The sequence below is a fragment of the Molossus molossus genome, unplaced genomic scaffold (genome assembly GCF_014108415.1).
Source record: "Molossus molossus isolate mMolMol1 unplaced genomic scaffold, mMolMol1.p scaffold_m16_p_1, whole genome shotgun sequence".
Lineage (NCBI taxonomy): Eukaryota > Metazoa > Chordata > Mammalia > Chiroptera > Molossidae > Molossus > Molossus molossus.
This window is the reverse complement of record NW_023425344.1, coordinates 244,636,625-244,656,805: the sequence shown is the minus strand read 5'-3', so window position 1 is coordinate 244,656,805 and position 20,181 is coordinate 244,636,625. Positions and strand designations below refer to the sequence as shown.

Genomic DNA, 20,181 nt, shown 5'->3' with positions numbered 1-20,181 from the left:
ATCAAATGCAATTATGTTCAAATAATCACTGCTATTAGCATATCCCTTTGTAGTTCACACGTTTCCCATTACTGTGTCTCTCCCTCTGGGGGCCCACTGGAGAGCAGAAAAGAGCAGGCAGAGGGCAGTCCCCCAGGTCCAGGCTCCTGACGTTTATTTACCTCCCCGCAAAACCTCACAGCAGCCCAGAGCTCTGCCTTTTGATGAGGCACAAAGAACTCCAGTGACTTGCCCACGGTCACACAGCTGAGAAGTGGCAAAGCTTGGCCGTGACTCTTAGACCATGCTCGTTCCGCAACAAACTTACAGGACAAATAAGATGAGAAGCAATGGGAGACAGTGGATTAGAACCCGGGCTTTGGAATTGGGGGGTCCTGGAATCAAACGCTAACTCATCGAAGTAGAGGCTGCTGTTTGTCCAGAAGACTCTCCATTCACAGCGCCCTGGCCTCTAAGTGCGCCCAGGTAAGCACGGGTGGCCAGTGAGAGGTCGGCGGGGCTGAGTGTGAATGCCATCAAGTCTTTTTTTTTTTTTTTATCCTTACCCTAAGACATTTTTCCATTTTTTGTTTAGGTAGAGTGGGAGAGAGAGAGAGAGAGAGAGAGAGAGAGAGAGAGAGAGAGAGAAACATCGATGTGAAAGGGACACATCGAGTGGCTGCCACCTGCACGACCGACCAGGGCCAGGGACAAACTGCAACCGACGTACATGCCCTTAGCGGGAACCGAACCCAGGTCTCTCCGGACCGCAGGCCGATGCTCTAACCACTGACCCAAACCGGCCAGGGCCCATCAAGTCTTTTAAGACAAGCAAGTGCACCCTTCTGTGTACCTTCTTCCACCCTGTTGGAAAGTGGATGTGATGACAGGAGCCTTGGCAGCTACTTTGGACCATGAAGAGCAGGATTACACCCAAAAGACTGAGGACCAGAGAGCTGTGGGGGCCTCCCACACAAGCCTTGGACTTTTTTCCGCAAGGGAAATATAAACTTCTATCTTGTTTAAGCCACTAATTGTGTGCATTTATTTTAAAGCAGAGGAATATAACCCTGTCATACTTACCCTTCCTGAACGCCTCTCCTAATCCAGAGTCATCATGGAGGGTTACGTGGCAGCTCACACTTACACTGAACACCTAGGGCTTACCAAGCACCTTCCTAAGCATTTTACATGTACTAACACATGAAGTCCTCAGAACAAGGGAGGTGCTATGGTTACTATCATTTACAAACAGGACACCAAGGCTCAGCGGGTGCATTGGTTAATTTAGGTTCAGCTGTGAGTGGCACAGACCCCAGGTTGACAGTGGCAATTGTCTTTCTCTCCCATAACAGGCCAGAGTGAAGTCCGTGGAGCCCCCCTCCTTGTCATTCCTGGGGTGGCCCTCGCCCTCAGGGTCCGCACTGGCAGCACCACAGTGCAGGAAACAGGAGAGAAGGGACAGCAAAAACAAGGGCGAGGTGCTGTCTCGGAAGAAATACTCCCCAGGAACTGACACAAGGCATTTGGCTTCGATTCCACTGGCCTGAGCGCAGACAGGTGGCCCCACATAGCTGTAAATGTAGACTTTATTCTGGAATGCCATGTGCTCAGCTAAAAACTCGCCTGCTATGAACATGTGTGTCGGGGGAAGGCATGGATATTGCAGGACTGTGTTAGTCAGGACTCTCCAGGGAAACAGAATCAATAGGATGGATGGATAGATGGATGGATATAGATGGATGGATAGATGGATGGATGGATGGATGGATGGATGGATGGATGGATGGATAGATAGATAGATAGACAGACAGATAGATAGACAGATAGATAGAGGATTTGTTATAGAAATTGGCTCACATGGTTGGTTATGGACAGTGAGAAGTCCCATGATGGGATCAGCCTTCTGTAAGCTAGAGACCCAAGAAAGCAGGTGATATAATTCATTCTGAGTCTGAAGGCCGCAGAACCAGGGGGCCGATGGAATAAGACCCAGCCCCAAAGTCTGAGGGCAGGAGAGATGTCTCAGCTCCAGCAGAGAGTGAATTTGTCCCTCCTTGGCCATTTCGTTCTGTCATCCAGGCCCTCAAAGGATTGGATGGTGCAGCCCGCAAGGCTGGGGGTGGTTCTTCTTTCCTCCATCCACCAATTCAAATGCTAATCTTTCCAAAACCACCCTCACAGGCACACCAGAATTAATGTTTCCCTAGCTATCTGAGCGTCCCTGTGCCCTTCCAAAGGAGAAGCAGAAAGCCCAGTGCCCGGGAGGCTGGTGGAGAGGGGAGCATCTCCCGGGACCCAGGGGCGCTCCCGGCCTCTGCAGGTGCCTGCAGGGGTGAGGCCAGCCACCTGGCTCTCGGAGGGTGAACGGGGAAACATCTCCGGCCACCATGCAGAGCCTGTGTTTTGCTGGGCTGAGGACAGGCTGAAATTACAGCTATTTTTCACTGCCTTGAATTTGCGTAGGTGAGCAAAAGTTAAAAAGAAAATCTGTAGGCAAAACGATTCTAAAGTTCATGAGGAAAAGAATATCCAAGAAAAGTCTGAAAAAGGAAACGGTGGAAGATGAGATACTCTGCGAGGAATCTGAGATTCGGTAGGGCCCATGGTTCACACCCTGCTGGAGAGAGAGAGCTGAGTTGGGAGGTGACGAAAGATCTCCAAGGATGCTCGGTGCAGATGTATCTGTATCTAGACACGTCCCTACACCTACACCTCAGCATGGTTTGAGAAGGCATTTAAACTCAAGTTTTCTCAACCGGAGCCTGGACGTGCTGCATTCCTGACGCCTCCGAAGCTGTGAAGCTGTTTCGCAGACTGCGGTCCCCTGGGAGATGCTATGGGCACCCTCGGTGATGACCACACATTGCTGAGAAAATCCTGTCTTCCTGCCAGTGTCACTGACCTCTCTATCAAAAGTGATTGATTAGAAGATGTCTACTAATTGTGACATGCTGTTATTTAATAAATAACCCCCAACCGAAAAGAATTTCGCGCGCGCACACACACACGGACTGTTCAATCCACAGGAAGACCTGCATACATTCAGCAAGAAGCTTCATTATCCCAACCCTGAGGCCAAAGTCTATGCCTCCTCTTCCCCCTGCTGTTTATCACTAGTGCTTGGGGACTCTCAGCGTGGCATCATTGATCAAACCTCAATGGCACCCGTGCTAGTGAACACCTGTTCCACACACAACTGAAACCCAGGACTCAGGCTGTGCGGGCCCCCAAGCTCCCCGTGCATGACTGCAGGTGATGCGTAATCCCGAGAGCACGCGGCTCACAGTCCACACGCTCGGAGGGGCTCAGGTCAAGTCAAAAAAGATGCCGGGGTTTATCGCCCCCAACTCCCCATCACACCCGTGTAAATGGGAAACCACCCCAATTTCTTGTACGTTTTTATACTGTTGGCCGTCAGTGTCATCAACTGAAGGAAGCCCTAGTCAGCAGAAAGTCTGGAGTCCCCAAGACTGGTCAGGTCACGGCAATTCCTAGTTCTGCTGCAGAAACTGTTATAGCTAGCTGCTGCTTCTCCCTTCCCGGCGTCTCCAATTCTACCTTCCAAGCAGCTCTCAAACCCTCCATGCCCTCCCTCAGATAACCTGGACCCGTGGCAGTGTAGCCTAGGTGAATTGGGGTATTCAATTTACTTGGTACCTCCTCTGGGCAAAGCACTGTGCTAAGTGACAAGCTCTCTTAAAATCCTTGCTGCAACCTTTAAGGTAGATGTTGTGACCCCCTCGTACAGAGGAAGACACTGAGCCTCGAAGGGTTAAACGACTCGTTCTGAGAAGAACAGGTTGTGGGGCCGTGTACAGCTTTGGGATTATAGTAAAAACACTGCATGGTGTGTTCAAAATTTGCTTCGAGAGTAAATCTTAAGCATTCTCAGCACGTATGAAAAAGTAACAAGGCTGTGTTAATTGTGGTAATCATTTCACAATGTATGTGTCCATCAAATCATCACATTGTACACTTTAAATATATGCAATATTATTTGTCCATTACACCCCAATAAAGCTGGGGGAGGGGAGGAATAATGGTCTTTGTTTCTGGAGACTGAAGGAAGAAACTTGATAGGCCCTAAAACTTAAACAAAATTCACTTCAATCCAGCAAGTACTTTTTGAGCACCTACTATGTGCCAAATGTCCCCCAGGTGTTTAGAAAACAGCAATGAGCAACCACAACGAAATGGTTCTCCCCACTCCCACTTCTGCATACAATGTATCTGCATACAATGTAAGCAGGTCGTGGAAACAGAAGGAACAAAAGGGAAAAAGTCCCCTTGGCTGTTGGGGAGAAGGACTGCTCAACAGCCCACCTGACAGGTACGGGTCCTGGTATCTTCATTCATGCATACATTCATCAAAGCCCTTTCGGATATATGCTCCGTGCCAGGTGCCAGGGATAGATAAGGAGCCAAACCAGGTCTGGCTCCTGCCCTCAGTAGCTGGTGGGCGGGAGATTTTAATCAGAGCATCCCACTTACTAGAAAAGGCACTGTTAAAGGAGCCCAGGGTGTGGGGGTCAGGCAAGACTCCCCAACACTTGGCTGAGATCCGAAGGACACAGAGGATGAGTGGGAGGGACTTGGGCACAAGGAGAAAGGAGGGCTGGACCCTGCAAAACCTTGAAAAGGTGGGAACCACCGGGGGGAGGGTCTCCCCTGACTCTGGGCATGCTGTAAGCAGGACTTGCCACACCAGGGACATTAAGACAAGCTCACATCTGCTTTGACCTCTAGAGCTAAGGGGGCAACACTGTCGCTTGCAGAGAGGGGGTGGGGAGTCGCTCCCAGCAGCAGAGCTGGAGGGGGACCGCAGGCCTAACCCTGCTGTGGCCCACGTTGCCGCACGGCGGTGGCAGTCTCGGAAGTGGGCACACGTTAAAGACCTTGTTTTCTCAGTTCTGACCGGGATCCTCTGTGTGATGGCCCCAGTGTCTTAACATAGATCCACAGTCCCAAGGAGGGCACTGGACTGGAGGCTGGCAGACTGGAGTCCAGCTCTGGCTCTGTACCCGCGGCCATTCCCAGGAGCTGGTCCAAGGGCAGGGCCAGTACCCAGCACAGTGCCAGGCATGCAAAGGGCCGATGGCATGTGCTGGAAGATTACAGTCTAAAGACAAAGCTGGCAGAAGGCAACCAGAAAGCCAGTCACCTGAGAAAGGACAGGAACGTGGTCAGTTGTTCACCCAGGACCCCAGTGTGTACTCAGAACGGTCAAGGGGCTCACAGACACCACGTGACAGAGCTGCTGCCCATCCCTCCCCATCCCTTCACCCTAATTTAGTTTTCTTCAAGGCATTAACAAATGCCACTCGAAAAATGTACTGCGTGTACTTTTTATTGACCTATTTTCAAGTTCACAGGTTTTGTGTTCTGCCCTGTCCAGACTGCTATTAAATCCGTCCAGTGAATTCTCACTTTCAGACAATGTGTTTTGGAATGCTGTTTAATTGTTCTCGTAGATTACACATTTAAAACATTTTTTTTCTTTATTGATTTTAGAGAGAGAGGGAGAGAGAGATGGAAACATCGATGAGAGAGAACATCGATGACACAGGGACACTCATGAAAGTCCCGACTAAACAATAGCAATTCCTGGCCATTGGACAAATATCCCCGCTCTGTTGCTGGGAGTTACGTGTGAATTTGGGGGGACACAAACATTCACACCATAGCAGTGCACGATTTTATTTAAAACTCACAAATACCCTCCTAGGTATTACTCCTGTCCGCGTTTACGGAGGAAGAAACTTTAAGCCTCAGAAGTCACTGCAAGGGACGTGCTGGGTCCTGGGCGATGGGCCTGTGGCTCTCTCGGCGTGGAGAACCGACGGGCAGGCGGTTAGGCCTTGTTAACAGGGGCGGAGAGAAGAGAACCAACTGAAGGGCTATCTGGGCCAGGTGCCAGCAGGGCCCGTTCGGACTGGAAGAAGGGTGTCTGAGCTCCTGGTTGAAGGGGGGTTTAGACAAGACTAGTAGCATGTCATACACATGTGACCTGTCCCATTTTCCAGCACACCGTCACACCTGTTCTTCAAGCCTGTGGCCACCCTGGAAGGCATGGGCACTCCTGATAAGGGTAATGGTGCCAACCTGGAACATGGGAGCTGGAGGGGCTACCGGGGACCCGGAGAGGCAGACACAGGGATAGCCTGTTCTGAATATGGCAGAGATACCCCCCACGTTTTTCGGGGACCCATGAACAACTCAAAGTCTTTCTGTGATGACTACCTGTGAACCAAGGGCTCAGCATCTCACCTAAGGAGAATGAAGCTATTTCCCTTTCCCTGCTCTCCTCTGTCTGATATAAACCCCGTCTTTGCCTTTGCTGTTGTTGGTTTCCCTTGCAAAGAAGCAAATTAGCATCTCTTTATTAACTGTGTCGGATTTCTTCTTTGATAGGAGGCACCATGATGATCCCCATTTGACAGATGAGGACACTGAGGCTCAGAGAGCTGGCTTGTCCAAGGTAAGGGGGAGCCAGGATTCTGATCCTGGTCTTCTGCCTCCCAGTTCTCTCCTCTCCATCCTCCTCCTGGACGGCAGTCCGCCAGAGAAGACAGAGCCACCCGATTGTAGGCTGTTAAAGGAGGCATTTCCAGGGGAAGAAATGGACTTAAAGCACTCTAGGCGTGTCTGACATGCTTGTGCTTCCCGGTGACACAGTCCACTCCCTTGAACCCCTGCTGTGCCAGGGAAGCCGGTGAGGCCCAGTTCAGTGGGAAGAAAGGTGGGGGAATCAGGGCTCTACCTGGGGACATATGTAAATCTGCCTAATTTGCTATTTCACATAGAGGATACATTAGGGAAGGTCAGACCGTCTCTGTGGCCAAGTCCGTTATGAAACAGTAAGGGAGCCGGGGGAACAGGCCACCAAGTGGACAGGCTGATCCCGGAGAGACAGCGCCACCTGCTGGCTCTCTGTGGTGTGACCCTCTCTGCAAAACAAAAGCCATTGGAAACTAGCAAGGCAAAGACACAGAGAAACCTAACTCGATGCTTTACTGTTTGGAGTTAAATTTGAGAACAGGCAAGGGCTTTATCCACTTAGCATTCCAAATGAAACCAAAATGGCTGTTAATTATACAATAAATATGTATTGAGCACCTATTAAGACAGACACAGTTTCTGCCCTTTGGATGTTGCTTCTGGCAAAGAATTCCCATCCTCTCTCATACACACACACCTCCCCCTACATACAGACCTATATGCACATACATACATACATACAAGCTCGTTTTAGGTACTCCTGAGTAGATATGTTTTATAATATATATCTGTCACTAAATTAATAGGGTAGCAGGATAGGATGGGTCGTGGTGAGCCTTGGAGCCACTGGCCTGGGCTTATATTCAATTCTTTCCCTTATTTTTTTAGCTGTGTGTCCCTGGGCAAGTCACTCAACCTCTCTGCCGCAGGGCTCTCACTGGCAAAATGTTACATTAACATTAAAATACATTTAAGGTAGTTGTACTGTATAGTTAATATATTTGAGTGCTCCATATGTATACAGCTTTAGAAAATTAAATTAACAAAACTTAAAAATTAACAGAACTTTTCATTGCGAAACACGGGAAAGGAGTCTCGTCTCACGTTCAGACACGCGGAGCGATTCCGTTTGAGGTGGGGCTGTGCTGGCCCACGCAGTTCATTTCAGGCCTCAGTTCTCGGGTGAATTCAGCCCAAGTCCCTGCTTTAAAGTGGGGTTTCTTTTTTTTAATCAATCCTCACCGGAAGATATCTTTCAGTTGATTTTCTAGATAGAGTAGAAGGGAAGGAGGGAGAAACATCGATGTGAGAGAGACACATCAATTGGTTGCCTCCCCCCAACCCCGACCAGGGCCAGGGGGTCGAACCTGCAACCCAGGTGCATGCCCTTGGCCAGGAATCGAACCTGAGACCCTTTGGTCTGAGGACCAAGGCTCACCGCTGAGCCAAACCGGCCAGGGCAAAAGCAGGATTTCTGTTGAGCAACTCTGCCAACCTTGGTAAACACGAGTGCAGTCTTCAAAGGTAAACAGCTGTTAAACAAACAGATGATGACCCAGAAAAGGAACAGCTTGTCCAACCTCCCTCTATGACCCAATCCCCCGCCCCGTGCAGTGCCCTGTACTGTGTATGGGTAACAGATGAGGTGACCCCGTGGCACAGGGCCAGAGTCTGTCCCAGGAACAGTAGTGCCAGAAGTGGCCTGATGTCCCAGATTCTACACAAATGTGACGGCCAATAACAATGAACCCGAGAGACCTCTTACAAGTGACCTCTGCCCTAGAATATCTCCGAAACTCAGAGCTTCTGTGACGTGAGATGACTTTTCTGTAACTACCGTTTATGAAACAAAAACTATCTGAAGTCATCCAAATGTTTCATCTCTCCAAAGAACTCCATCTATTTCTAAGGGGTCTGATACCAGGGTACTTTGAAGTTGTGACAAGGACCTGATATGCCACGATGTCAGGTCCCGGGAAGCTGTGAGGCAGACCTTGCATTTCGAACCAGGCTGTTGACACTGCTGTTTGCACAGGGGACGCTGTATCGCTGCTCTCTGTCCTGGTGGTTCTCACTGTGCCGATCTTTCCAATCACCCAGACTGATATCCATAGCATCTTCGATTTTCCACTTGGCAAAGACGTGTTAGGCACATAGGGGGACAAGCATGAATTAATTTCTGAAAAAAACATTTCCACTCCTGGTAGAGCTGATTCCTCACACTTCTGATAGGATCTGTGAGTCACCAGCTCCTGAGTCCGGCTAGTCACTTGCCATTCTGCCCGAGTCCTAATAGTCTAGGGAGTTTCTGCCACTCATGTCCCACTGCTGGTAAGTTTTTCATCATTCATTTTTCAGATGAATCCTAAGGGTCTACAGGTCTAAGGAAAAGCCAGAAGCAGCGAAAGTATGGAGAAGTACCCTGCTCCACACCAGATGTGAAGGCGAGGGCCAGTCCTGCGGCCTCTGGGCACCCACACGCCGCTCACGCGGGGACGTAGAGTGGTTGCCGGTACTCTTTGCAAGGGACAAGGTCGCAGCGGCGCAGGCGAGGTCCTGAGCCCAGGGCCTCCCTCCCAGCGCCCTGTTCGCCTGTCACCCAGTGGCTCCTGGGTGACTTCCCACCTCCCCGAGGCCACGCGAGCGCAGGGCTCACAGCAGACCCAGAAGGTACGGCCGGGCTTGACTGCAGTGAGTTCACGTGATGCAACCCTGCTCGCGAGAACCATCTGCTTTTCTTCGCCCTGAAGCGTGAGCTCTGATTACAGGGAAGTCCCCAGTGAGTGGGGGTGGGGAATCCCAAAACCTCGGGGAGAGGGGGCGGCAGGGGCAGCAAGCGACACTCAAGCAGACTAACGGGAACAGGCCTCAGGCAGGGCTCTGGGGAAGGAGCCAGCCTCTCCTTGCTCGTCTCCCATCATTCCGTTTTTTAGCAAGGCCCCTTCCCGGGAAGTAGAACATCATCAGGTGGCACCTTCGGAGGACTGCCAGTCTCTGCCGCCTCACTGCAGCGGCTGGCCCGGCGGCTCAGACGTGGGCAGGGGCTGCCCCTCCGGCCGCCGCCCGGCTTCTCGCCAGGCGCCCAAGCCTCCAGCTGGCCCCTCACCAGCACTCGGAACTCACTTCCCCACGAGAAACGAGAGCACGGCTTGGTAGCGACTTTTGTGGCAAATTTAATGGAAGAGTGTGAAATCATTCTTAGTTTCTACGAATCAAAAGGTCACAGGAACAAACTGAATGTCTGTGTCCCCTCAGAAGCCTATGTTGACACTTAACCCCGAAGCGATGGTTGGGAGATGACAGGTCATGAGGGTGGAGCCCTCGGGAATGGGTCCAGTGCCCTCACAAAGGGGACCCAGAGAGCTTCCTGGTGAGGACACCGTGAGAAGGCGCCCGTGTCACCAGAACTGAACCGCCGGGGCCTTGATCCGGACTCCCAGCCCCAGACCCGTGAGAAACAGTGTCTGTGGTTTGTAAACTGCCGGAGTCCACGGCATTCGGTTACAGCAGGAACAGACTAGAGACTCACTGCTATTCAGAGTGAAAAGCTCACACACCGTATCCCTGGCAGTTTATTTTAAAAATCAACACCTCAGTTATCATGTTCTCTTCCTTGTCCGGCATTTTTCTGAACAGAACAAGTTACAAAAAGCTGGGGGCGGGGATGTGTTCTCTGCAGACTGACATGTGGGCCAAGGACTCAGGGATAACAGTGAGTTCGAAGCTCCCAGTTAACTCCTGAATCAGGCAAAGGGCAAATGACTACACAAGAACAAGTTCTGTTGACAGCAACTCGACCATCAGATAGGACAGGGCAGTGGTTATCGTTAAGTTCACAATACAATATTCTGAGCCCAAACACCACACACTGAAACCACCCGCTACGGACAGGCCGGAGGGACCAGCCAGCCGCTGGCTGGGCAGCGACAGCCAGACCTGGTGAGGCTTCTCTGGCAGCGAGCCTGCCCCCTGTGGCCCTCTCGCTGGGGGGCGGCCTCTGCTCAGGGAGGGCCCGCCGCCCTCACTTGGAGTCCTGGTCTTTCGTTTCGTCTAGAAGGGCGGAGCGGATCCCCAGCTTTTTCAGTTCTTCCACCAGGTCCCCGTTCTGGTGCATCTGCAGGAGGATGTCACAGCCCCCCACAAACTCGCCATTGAGGTACACTTGTGGGATGGTGGGCCAGTTGGAATAGTCCTTAATGCCTGTGGGGAAAGAACATTTCAGTGTCATTTAAGTGGTCAGAGTAGAATTTTCCATTCCGAGTAGGAGACCTGTGTCCACCATCCTTGCTTTCCCCGTGCTTGGGGACAAGGTGTCCCCGACAGCGAGTGTCAGCTTTAGAGCCAAATTGGGCCATTATTAAACCCCAGCTCTTCCAGTTACAGACTGTGAGACCTGACAAGGTTTTGGGAGAACCAGGTGAGCAAGGCTCCCATCAAACGCCTAGTACCCTGGACACGGAACTCAGCAGAGAGCCCGATCGGCCATGGAGTCACACAGATACCCAGGGCCACTCTCCACACGCCTACCCGTCACGGTTTCAGTAGAACAAAACCTAAATGCAATGCCACAACTTCCTCCCAAGTGAATTACTTACCACGGATCCATCATGGGGACACTGCCAAGTGAGGCCGCGCCCACCGAGGCCTGTCAGGGTTAGGGAGTGTCACCAGTTACTCATGCTCCAGACGTTCGGCACTGGTTTTGTCTTTAATAATTCTTCCACCCAGAGAAACTCCCTTGCCTGTGGCTACAGACGGAAGCCCTCACCCTGCTCGGCCTTCAGCCGCGGGCGCTACGGGGGCAGGTGAGCTGGCTCAGGCTCCAAGTCACCGAGTAATGAAGGGAGGCCCAAAGCTCGTGTCGTGGTCCAGGCGCAGGACCGCTGGGCCAGGGAGACCCACCTCTACCCTCCAGAGCTCACAGCGGACCAGAGACCATCCAGCGCGCGTGATCGGAGGCAGCGCGACCATGCCACTGTTCTGAGCCACGAGGACGATGGCTACACAGAGCAGGAGTGAGGAAATGGGGTTTCAATCCTGAGACATTAAAAAGGACTCTTTCCTAATGCTCATCCTCACCATTCTCCTCATAGGTTGAGATCAAATAGCCTTTTTACTTATTAAAATGTTTTAATTGATTTTTTAGATAGAGGAAGGGAGAGGGAGAGAGATAGAAACATCGATGAGAGAGAACATCGATTGGCTGCCTCCTGCATGCCCCCCCCTGGGGATCGAGCCACAGCCGGGGCATGTGCCCTGACTGGGAATTGAACCGGTGACCTTCTTGGTGCAGGGGTCGATGCTCAACCACTGAGCCACATGGACCAGGCTGAAATATCCTTTTTAAAAACATATGTAGCCAATAAACATCTGTGCTAGCTATGTGAAAACAGAGGATAATCAAAAGCCTGACTTACAATAATTAGTCACTATAGATTATATGTAGCATTTTTATACTTATATAGATAGGCAGTTATTTTTAAATGGTCAAAACAAGCACAAAATAAGCAAAACAGAAAAGCCAACAGATCCTGCAAACAAAATACAATATTACACAAAATAAAAATTGGTCAAGCAGTGTTTTATGTAAATAAACTAAAAGTACAAGAACTGTTTCTTGCTACCCTATCATTTATTATCACACATTTATTTTCCAAATAAAATTACCAATGTGAGTTATATCACAAATAACTTTCCAAGATACAATATGTTTTTCTCTTTTAAAAGTCCCTGCCTTCTAAAAAGTAGCAACTTTGCTCCAAACGACAGCACTAGAGAGGCCGCGGGGAGCCGGGGCTTTATCTCCCTCCCCAGACCTCACGTATGACGGTATGCTTACAACTTACAGGCATGAAAAGCACACTTCTTTTTTTTTCTGAAATCTTTTGTACTGAGGTATAACTGACATATGATGTTGTATTAGTTTCAGGTGTACAACGTGATGTTTGCATGTATGAGTCACCACAGTAAGTCTAACACCTATTACCACACATAGTTACGTGTGTGTGTGTGTGTGTGTGTGTGTGTGACGAACACTTTAAAGTTCTACTCTCTTAGCAACTGCAAAGCATACTCCTAAAGTCACTCTGGGTGTCCCAAAAAGAAAAAAATCAACTCGCAGCATGGACTTACCAATACAGGGCAAATTCCACTAAGCGTCAGAATGTCTTTCTAGTGCCAAGTATCTAGAAATACTCAGGAATTCAAGCTCTTCAACATTCTGATGTTTGGTGCTACACAATGACTTAGCAAGTAAGTTGTGTATTTTTGTTTCTTTAACTCTATTTTCAAACACTGTCTATCAGAACTTATTTTGCAACGATGCCAGTTACAAATCTTTTTTTACTTTTATGATAACAGGCTGGGTGTGGGAATTAAGAAATGTTTAAAATAAGTATGAGATTCTTTTTATTCTTCTAAACTTTCTTAAATGTCTTGTACATTTGTATATGTGAACCATTTATGCACATGATATGATTTTTTTTCCAATGAATAATATATAGTATTAAGCTTTCCATAATAACTATCTACTGATTCTTTTGGTGAGTGCCTACAATTTTTGAAACACACCAAAAATGAAAATAAATTTGCCATGAGGGCCACCCAAAACCACACATTTAATTCTAGAAGGTACAAGTCTTTCTCTATTTTTTTTTTTTTAATCCTCATCCGAGGACATTTTTCCATTTTTTGCTCGAGTGGGAGGGAGAGAGAGGAAAAGAGAGAGAGAGAAACATCGACGTGAAAGGGACACATCGAGTGGCTGCCTCCCGCACGACCCAACCAGGTCCAAGGACAAGCTGCAACCGAGGTATGTGCCCTTAGCAGGTCTCTCTGGACCACAGGCTGACGGACGCTCTAACCGCTGAGCCAAACTGGCCAGGGCTAGAAGGTACAATTCTTTTAAACAAAATCTTTGCTGAGTAACAGACTGATTTGCTGTCATCAATTCTTTTTAGACTGTCACACTCGACCAAAGCACTGGGCTTGTCTTAGTCATTAAACTTTATGTCACAGACCATATGTCCTGCCTCCAAGGGGAGAGAAGGATGCACCACCAGGACCAAGCCTACCACCTGCCCCACCAACACAAGTGGGCTTTCCACCTGCCCTGCTGAGCATCGGGCACAGAGCCACCTGCACAGGAACCAACTCCTTCCAACCCCTCAGACAGCAGCCAAGGTGCTACTGGCTGATAGTTTATCAAATTCCAGCTTACCTGCTTCTTTAACTTTTAGATTAACAAGTGTTATAGGCAGCCGATGTCAAGGCAAAGCTTAAGCATCTTTCTTTTAAAAAAAAGCTATTTTCCATTCTTAAAGTCTGATTATGGGTTTAAACATTTAAGGAATATCCAACTAATTCCTACAGAGCAGTGATTTTTAACCTTTTTCATCTCATGGCACATACCAACTAATTACTAAAATTCTGTGGCACACCAGACTATCTATCTATCTATCTATCTATCTATCTATCTATCTATCTATTATCCTCACCCGAGGACATTTTTCCATTTTTTGTTCAGATAGAGTGGGAGGGAAAGAGAGAGAGAGAGAGAGAGAAACATCGATGTGAAAGGGACACATCGAGTGGCTGCCACCCGCACGACCAACCAGGGCCGGGGACAAACTGCAACCGAGGTCCATGCCCTTAGCGGGAACCGAACCCGGGTCTCTCTGGACCGCAGGCCGACGCTCTAACCACTGAGCCAAACCGGCCAGGGCCAGACAATATTTTTTTGCCAAGCTGACAAAAAAATTGGTACGATATCTATTCATTCACATCCGACAGCTACTGTGTTGGCTGTTGTTATTTTTTTATTTGGTCATCTAAGGGACACGAAGTCACGCCTAACCAAACAGTCAGGTATTGCATGTTTTAAAAGTCTTATGGCACAGCAGCTGAAAATTGCCACTATAGAATGAAGTGAGAAACTTCCAATAATAAAAGACCACTGTTCATAAGTTAAAAATTAAAATGAGTCCCATCGATTCACAATTAATTGTTTAAACGTGGCTCATTTCCCTCACATTTCGATTTTCAAAAGCTGCAATATACAGGGTTAGTTCTTACAAATATCACTTGGAAGTACTCAGAATTGAAGAGAAACGCTTGAAAATTCAAAAATTATAGCCAAGGATGGAGTGTAATGACAATCAAATTTTATAGATAATAAATACACAGTGATTCGATTTGGGACAGAAAATGTTGACTGTGAAGTTATGCACAGGGTAACACTAGGAAGTGGAGTTAGGAGGCTGTCTTAAACACACCTACTGCTCCACAAAAAGGTAGCATTCCAAGTACTAAGCCAGAGTGGAGAAAATGCACTGCAAAATTCCCTCCCAGAACTTCCAAAAGGTACTTTTCAAAATCCATCCCATTTCGGAACATCACTCTTCATTCCTGGTTTGGACAATACGTTTCAAGAGGACCGTGATTATAGTCCTCCTTTTTCCTGCTAGGCTTCACTACAGGAGCTTCAGAGTCGGGTGCAGATTCATTCCACCTCTGCCACTTACTAGGCTCTGTGACCTTAGGCAAGTCACGTCACCTCCTCCCGGAGTCACAGATTTCGTCATCTTCCCTGATCTATTTATTGGAAGGCACTGGGACTACAGATGTCTGAGCTGAAGCGTGAATAGCGGGCCCTCGATAGAGGGAAGCAAAGCGGAGCGAACAAGACACTGGCCTCAGGGTCACGTACATGCAGCCTCCGCTAAATCTGCTGCTCTCTTAGCCTCAGCTTCCTTATCTATGAAATGGGAATAACTCCATGCCGCACAGACTCACTGTGAAGACGACAGGAGATACAGTGTGAAATGAACTAAGCTCCACAGGGCCAGGGCAAGGTGGATAGTCTGTTCTCCACGTTGATGTCCTCTACCCCACCCTTCCCAGCAGCGCTTCTCCGAGAGATACACAACAGGTAAAGCTTAGGGAGAGAATGAAGGAAGTACCAACGAGGTATGCCATGCAGTATAAAAATACTCATTTACTGAGCTAAGGGTCATAGAGTGTCACCCTCTTTAAGTGTTTTACATACATAATCTCATTTAATCCTTACAAAATCCTACAAGGCTAAGTATAATTATCCCTATTTTACAGAAACCAAGGCTCAGAGAGATTAAATAACTGAACCAGTCACAATGCTAGCATATGCTGGAGCCAGGATTTATAACCAGGTTTCTAGGTGTCCAAAGGCCAGGATCCTGACCACCAGGGGTAGCCTCTGGCCTGTGGCTGGCCTCTGTCACTCCTGCCCACGAGCTACACTTGCACACACAGATCTGCAATATATGGAACAGTTTTTCATCTTTAACATTTACATACACAATTGGCATTACACTGTAACTACCTTTTTGCAACTTACTTTATGACTGAACATTGTATTTTTTGAAATTGAGTCATATAAATACATCTAGATCTAGTTCATTTTAACCACAATTTAGTTGTCCAAAATATTACTACATTAGTTTGTTTATCCAGTATGCTACTAATAGACCAAAGTCCCTTCTTGACAGTTTATCATTATTACAAGCAATGCTGCAAAGAACATCCTTACATAAGGGGTCTGTCTCTCTAGAACAAGGGATGACACACCATGGCCTTCAGGTCAAATCTGGTCTACTTCCTGTTTTAGTAAACAAAGTTGTGTTAGAATTTAGCCACGATTATTCATTTACATATCCTGACTGCTTTCACACTACAACAGCCAAGTTGAGTAGCTGTCCATGTAGACTAAAGTATTTACCCTCTGACCTCGAATAGCCACAGCAATCTTGAAAAAGAAGGACAAAGTTGGAGGGATCACATTACCAGATCTCAGGTTATACTTCAAAGCCCCTGTAATCAAAACAGCCTGTTACTGGCACAAGGACAGACATATAGACCAGTGGAACAGAACAGAGAACCCAGAAATGGACCCAAGGCAATTTGCTCAATTAATACTTGACAAAGGAGGCAAGAGCATACAGTGGAGTAAAGATAGCCTCTTTAATAAATGGTGTTGGGAAAATTGGACAGCTACATGCAAAAAAATGAAGCTAGACCATCAACTTACACCATACACGAGAATAAACTCAAAATGGATAAAAGACTTAAATGTGACTCATGAATCCATAAAAATTCTAGAAGAAAATGTAGGCAACAAAATTTCAGACATCATACGCAGCAGAATTTTCACTGATACATCATCACCTAAGGCAACAGAAACAAAGAAGAAAATGAACACATGGGACTACATCAAACTCAAAAGCTTCTGCACAGCAAAAGATACAATCATCAAAATGGAAAGGCAACCCACTGTATGGGAGAGCATAACTGCCAATGATACATCAGAGAAGGGGTGAATTTCCAATATATATAGAGTGCTCATATAACTCAACAAAAGGAAAACAAAGAACCCAATTAAAAAATGGGCAGAGGAGCCAGACACCTCTCCAAACAGGACATACAAATGGCTAAGAGACATATGAAGAAATGCTCAACATCACTAATCATCAGAGAGATGCAAATTAAAACAACAATGAGGTATCACCTCACACCTGTCAGAATGGCCGCCATCAACAAATCATCCAACAACAAGTGTTGGCGAGGGTGTGGAGAAAAGGGGACTCTAGTACACTGCTGGTGGGAATGCAGACTGGTGCAGCCACTATGGAAAACACTATGGTGTTACCTCAAAAAATTAAAAATTGAACTCCCATTGGACCCAATGATCCCACTTCTAGGAATATAGCCTAAGAAGTCTGAAATACCAATCAGAAAGAATATATGTACCCCATGTTCGTAGCAGCACTATTTACAATAGCTAAGATCTGGAAACAGCCCAAATGTCCATCAGTAGATGAATGGATAAAAAAGCTGTGGTACATTTACACAATGGAGTACTATGCAGCTCTAAGAAAGATCTCTTATTCTTTGAGACAACATAGAGAGACCTGGAAAGTATTATCCTAAGCGAAACAAGCCAAACAAAGAAAGATAAGTATCATATGATCGCACTTATTTGTGGAACATAATGATCATAACAGTCTGAGGAATGGGGCAGTCCCAGAGATATGGAAGTGGGATACAGAATGACAATCCCCAGAAGAGGTGGTGGGGGAGAGATAAACCACAGAATTTAAATGCATATATGTATGAATAATGGACATGGATAACAAAGCTGGGGACAGGGCGGGGAGGGAGGAATCAGTGGGGGGAAAAGGAGAAAACATCTGTAACAAAAATAAATTAATTAATTAAAAAAAATAAAGTATACACTACCAAAAAATAAATAAAGTATTTACCCTCTGGCCTTTTACAAAGGATGTTTGTCAACTCTCACTCTAGACTATATACTCAGGAGTGAAGCAGCGGGGTCCTTAGCTACGTTCACCTTCAACTTGCCTAGGTACTGATGGACACTATTTTCCACTCTCATCTTCAGTGTACAATACATCCCCCCACAAACACATACAACAACTTGTTATTCGACTTTCAAAGTTTGCCAGTGTCAAAGGTTTTTCTACTACTGCCTTAAATTGCCCAATACTGGAAAGGCTGCATATATTTTCAAATGCTTAAAAAACACCCAATGATGATTATTCATTCAAAAGTCACAGCTCCCAAAGCAAGAAATATAGTGGTGATCTGCACAGGCAGAAATTTAAGAGTATTTATAATAACATTTTTAAGAGTATGGAAGGGAACTGATATGAAATGATAAACAGAATGATATGAAATGATATGATAAACAGAAGAAACATCTACTTATTCATTAAAACACTCATTGAAAGCTTTCTCTATATAAGCATGTACACAGCACCCGGGCAGTGACATAAGGCATGGTCCCTATGCTCAAGAGGGCAAAATTCTACGTATATACAGACATGCATGATATCAGCTGTGTTTTTACAAAAAAATAAAAAGTTGGAACTAGATCTGAATGTTGACCACAGAGGGATTACAATCCAAAGCCTTTCCAACACTGTCTCATCAAAGTAAGAATGGCTATGATTGATCATTTCAAATGCAGGGTAACAATCATAAATATATAGAATTCTATATGTAAAACAACAGAACCTGGTGCTCTAAGACTCCTTTTAGACACTGTAAACTAAGCAATGGCAGGAGGCTCAGGGAGATGCCAGGGCTCAGTCATTACAACCCTCTAACAGTTAGAGGAAGATACAGCAGGCAAAGAAATACTAATGTGAAGAAATTTTGTGTTACGATATTTACATCAGATAAAGCAGTCTTGACGATGTTATTTAACTGGGTCTCCGTTAGTACAAAAAGCGAACAGCCCAATCAGTGGTATGAAAAATCTAAACTTAGAGTCTAACTGGAATGCAAGGTACAACTCGCTCCAGGAGGTACAGGCCCAACCTCCCCATTTCTCCACCAACTCCCACCAACCTTAGCCAAGGAGCAGACCCTTGGAGACATGCAAGAAAGGTTCCCAGCCTGGTGCTCAGCAGAAAAGATGCCAGTTGGCAGTCAGGGCCTCCCTCCACTGCCCTGGGCCAATGAAAAGCCCCAGGTCCTACCTGGCCCAGCTCCTTAAGCTTCAAGCTTGCATTAGATTAGCTAGGGATGAGGAGTCATTCCTTGTCCCTCTCCCAAAAAACCTCTCCAAGCCCTTGCCCCCACAAATTCTCCCTTGCCCCTGATTTCATGCCTTTTTCTCCCACACTACCAGATCCCAACCCAGACCCATCCAAAAACGGTGTCAACCACCTCCTGTAGCAACAACAGGTCTCTGATACCCTGAGCCTTGAAGCTGGAGAAGCCAGCCTCTGACCTCGCCAGGCTCAGACAACAGCAACCTGGGCTCCACTGTCCACAGCACCAGCTCCTGAACACCCACAAGGCAAGCCAACGCCCTCAAAGTATCCCCCAAAGTGCCCACCTCCTAGGTTCTTACTATATCCCCCTTCACCCCACTTCCGCAGTCCTGCAGAGCGAGCAGTGGGCTGCTGACCACTCTCCTCGGCGGCAGCCGGAGAGAACTCGCTCTATTTCAGCTCTGCTCGAGGATCGGCGCCGCTAGGACTCTCCCCAGTACCGGGTTGACCACAGTACCGGGGCCCCAGATCCTCAAGACCCTGTTCAAGTCAATCACGTCCCACCCAGACCCTCTGATACGATAGTACTCGGTGCCCTAACCCCGCTCGAACCCCACCAGGCCCCCGGCCCCGCAGAGCGCCTGGGCCTGCCGCCCCCACCCCGCACCCAGCGGGCCCTGACCTTGCCGGAGCTGGGGGTCGTCCAGCACGTTGTAGGCCGCGTAGTCGCTGACGCCGTGCAGCCGCAGGATCTGCACCACCGCGTTGCTGAAGCCGCACTGGGGCTGCTCCGGCGTGCCCTTGAGGAACACCACCACCTTGTCCTTCTTCACCAGCGTGTCCAGCTGCTCCGCCGAGCCGCCGCCGCCGCCGCCCGAGCCCGCCGCCCGCACACCCGGGCCCCACAGGCCGCCGCGCCCCCAGCGAAGCAGAGCCGCCGCCGCCCGGCCCAGGGACCCGCTCATCCCGCACGCTCGCCGGAATCCTCTACGGCCGGGGACCTCTGCCCTCCACCCGGAGCCTTTCCCCGCCCCGCAGCGACCCAGCCCGCCCCCCAGCGGCCCTCATTGAGCCGGCTTCGAACTGCTCGCCCTGATTGGAGAAGGCTGGCTCACAATTACTCGAGTGTTCCAATCCTGGTACTCGC

The 20,181-nt window shown here is 48.1% G+C and overlaps 1 protein-coding gene across 1 annotated transcript; it reads right to left on the bottom strand.

Annotated features, from left to right (window-relative positions):
- Positions 1–9,637: 9,637 nt before the first annotated feature.
- On the bottom strand, positions 9,638–20,050 carry GLRX5 (glutaredoxin 5). Its single transcript, XM_036261918.1, has 2 exons — positions 19,717–20,050; positions 9,638–10,680 (listed from the first exon to the last, which is right to left on the bottom strand). The coding sequence occupies exons 1-2, from the start codon at positions 19,997–19,999 to the stop codon at positions 10,502–10,504; spliced, it is 462 nt and encodes a 153-aa protein (XP_036117811.1). The 5' UTR covers positions 20,000–20,050; the 3' UTR covers positions 9,638–10,501.
- Positions 20,051–20,181: the final 131 nt, after the last annotated feature.

Excerpts from the sequence above, each read along its gene's own strand:
- GLRX5 (XM_036261918.1), bottom strand. The coding sequence starts at position 19,999 with ATGAGCGGGTCCCTGGGCCGGGCGGCGGCGGCTCTGCTTCGCTGGGGG. Across the intron at positions 10,681-19,716 it reads CGACCCCCAGCTCCGGCAAG|GCATTAAGGACTATTCCAAC; the intron begins GTCAGGGCCCGC and ends CTTTCCCCACAG.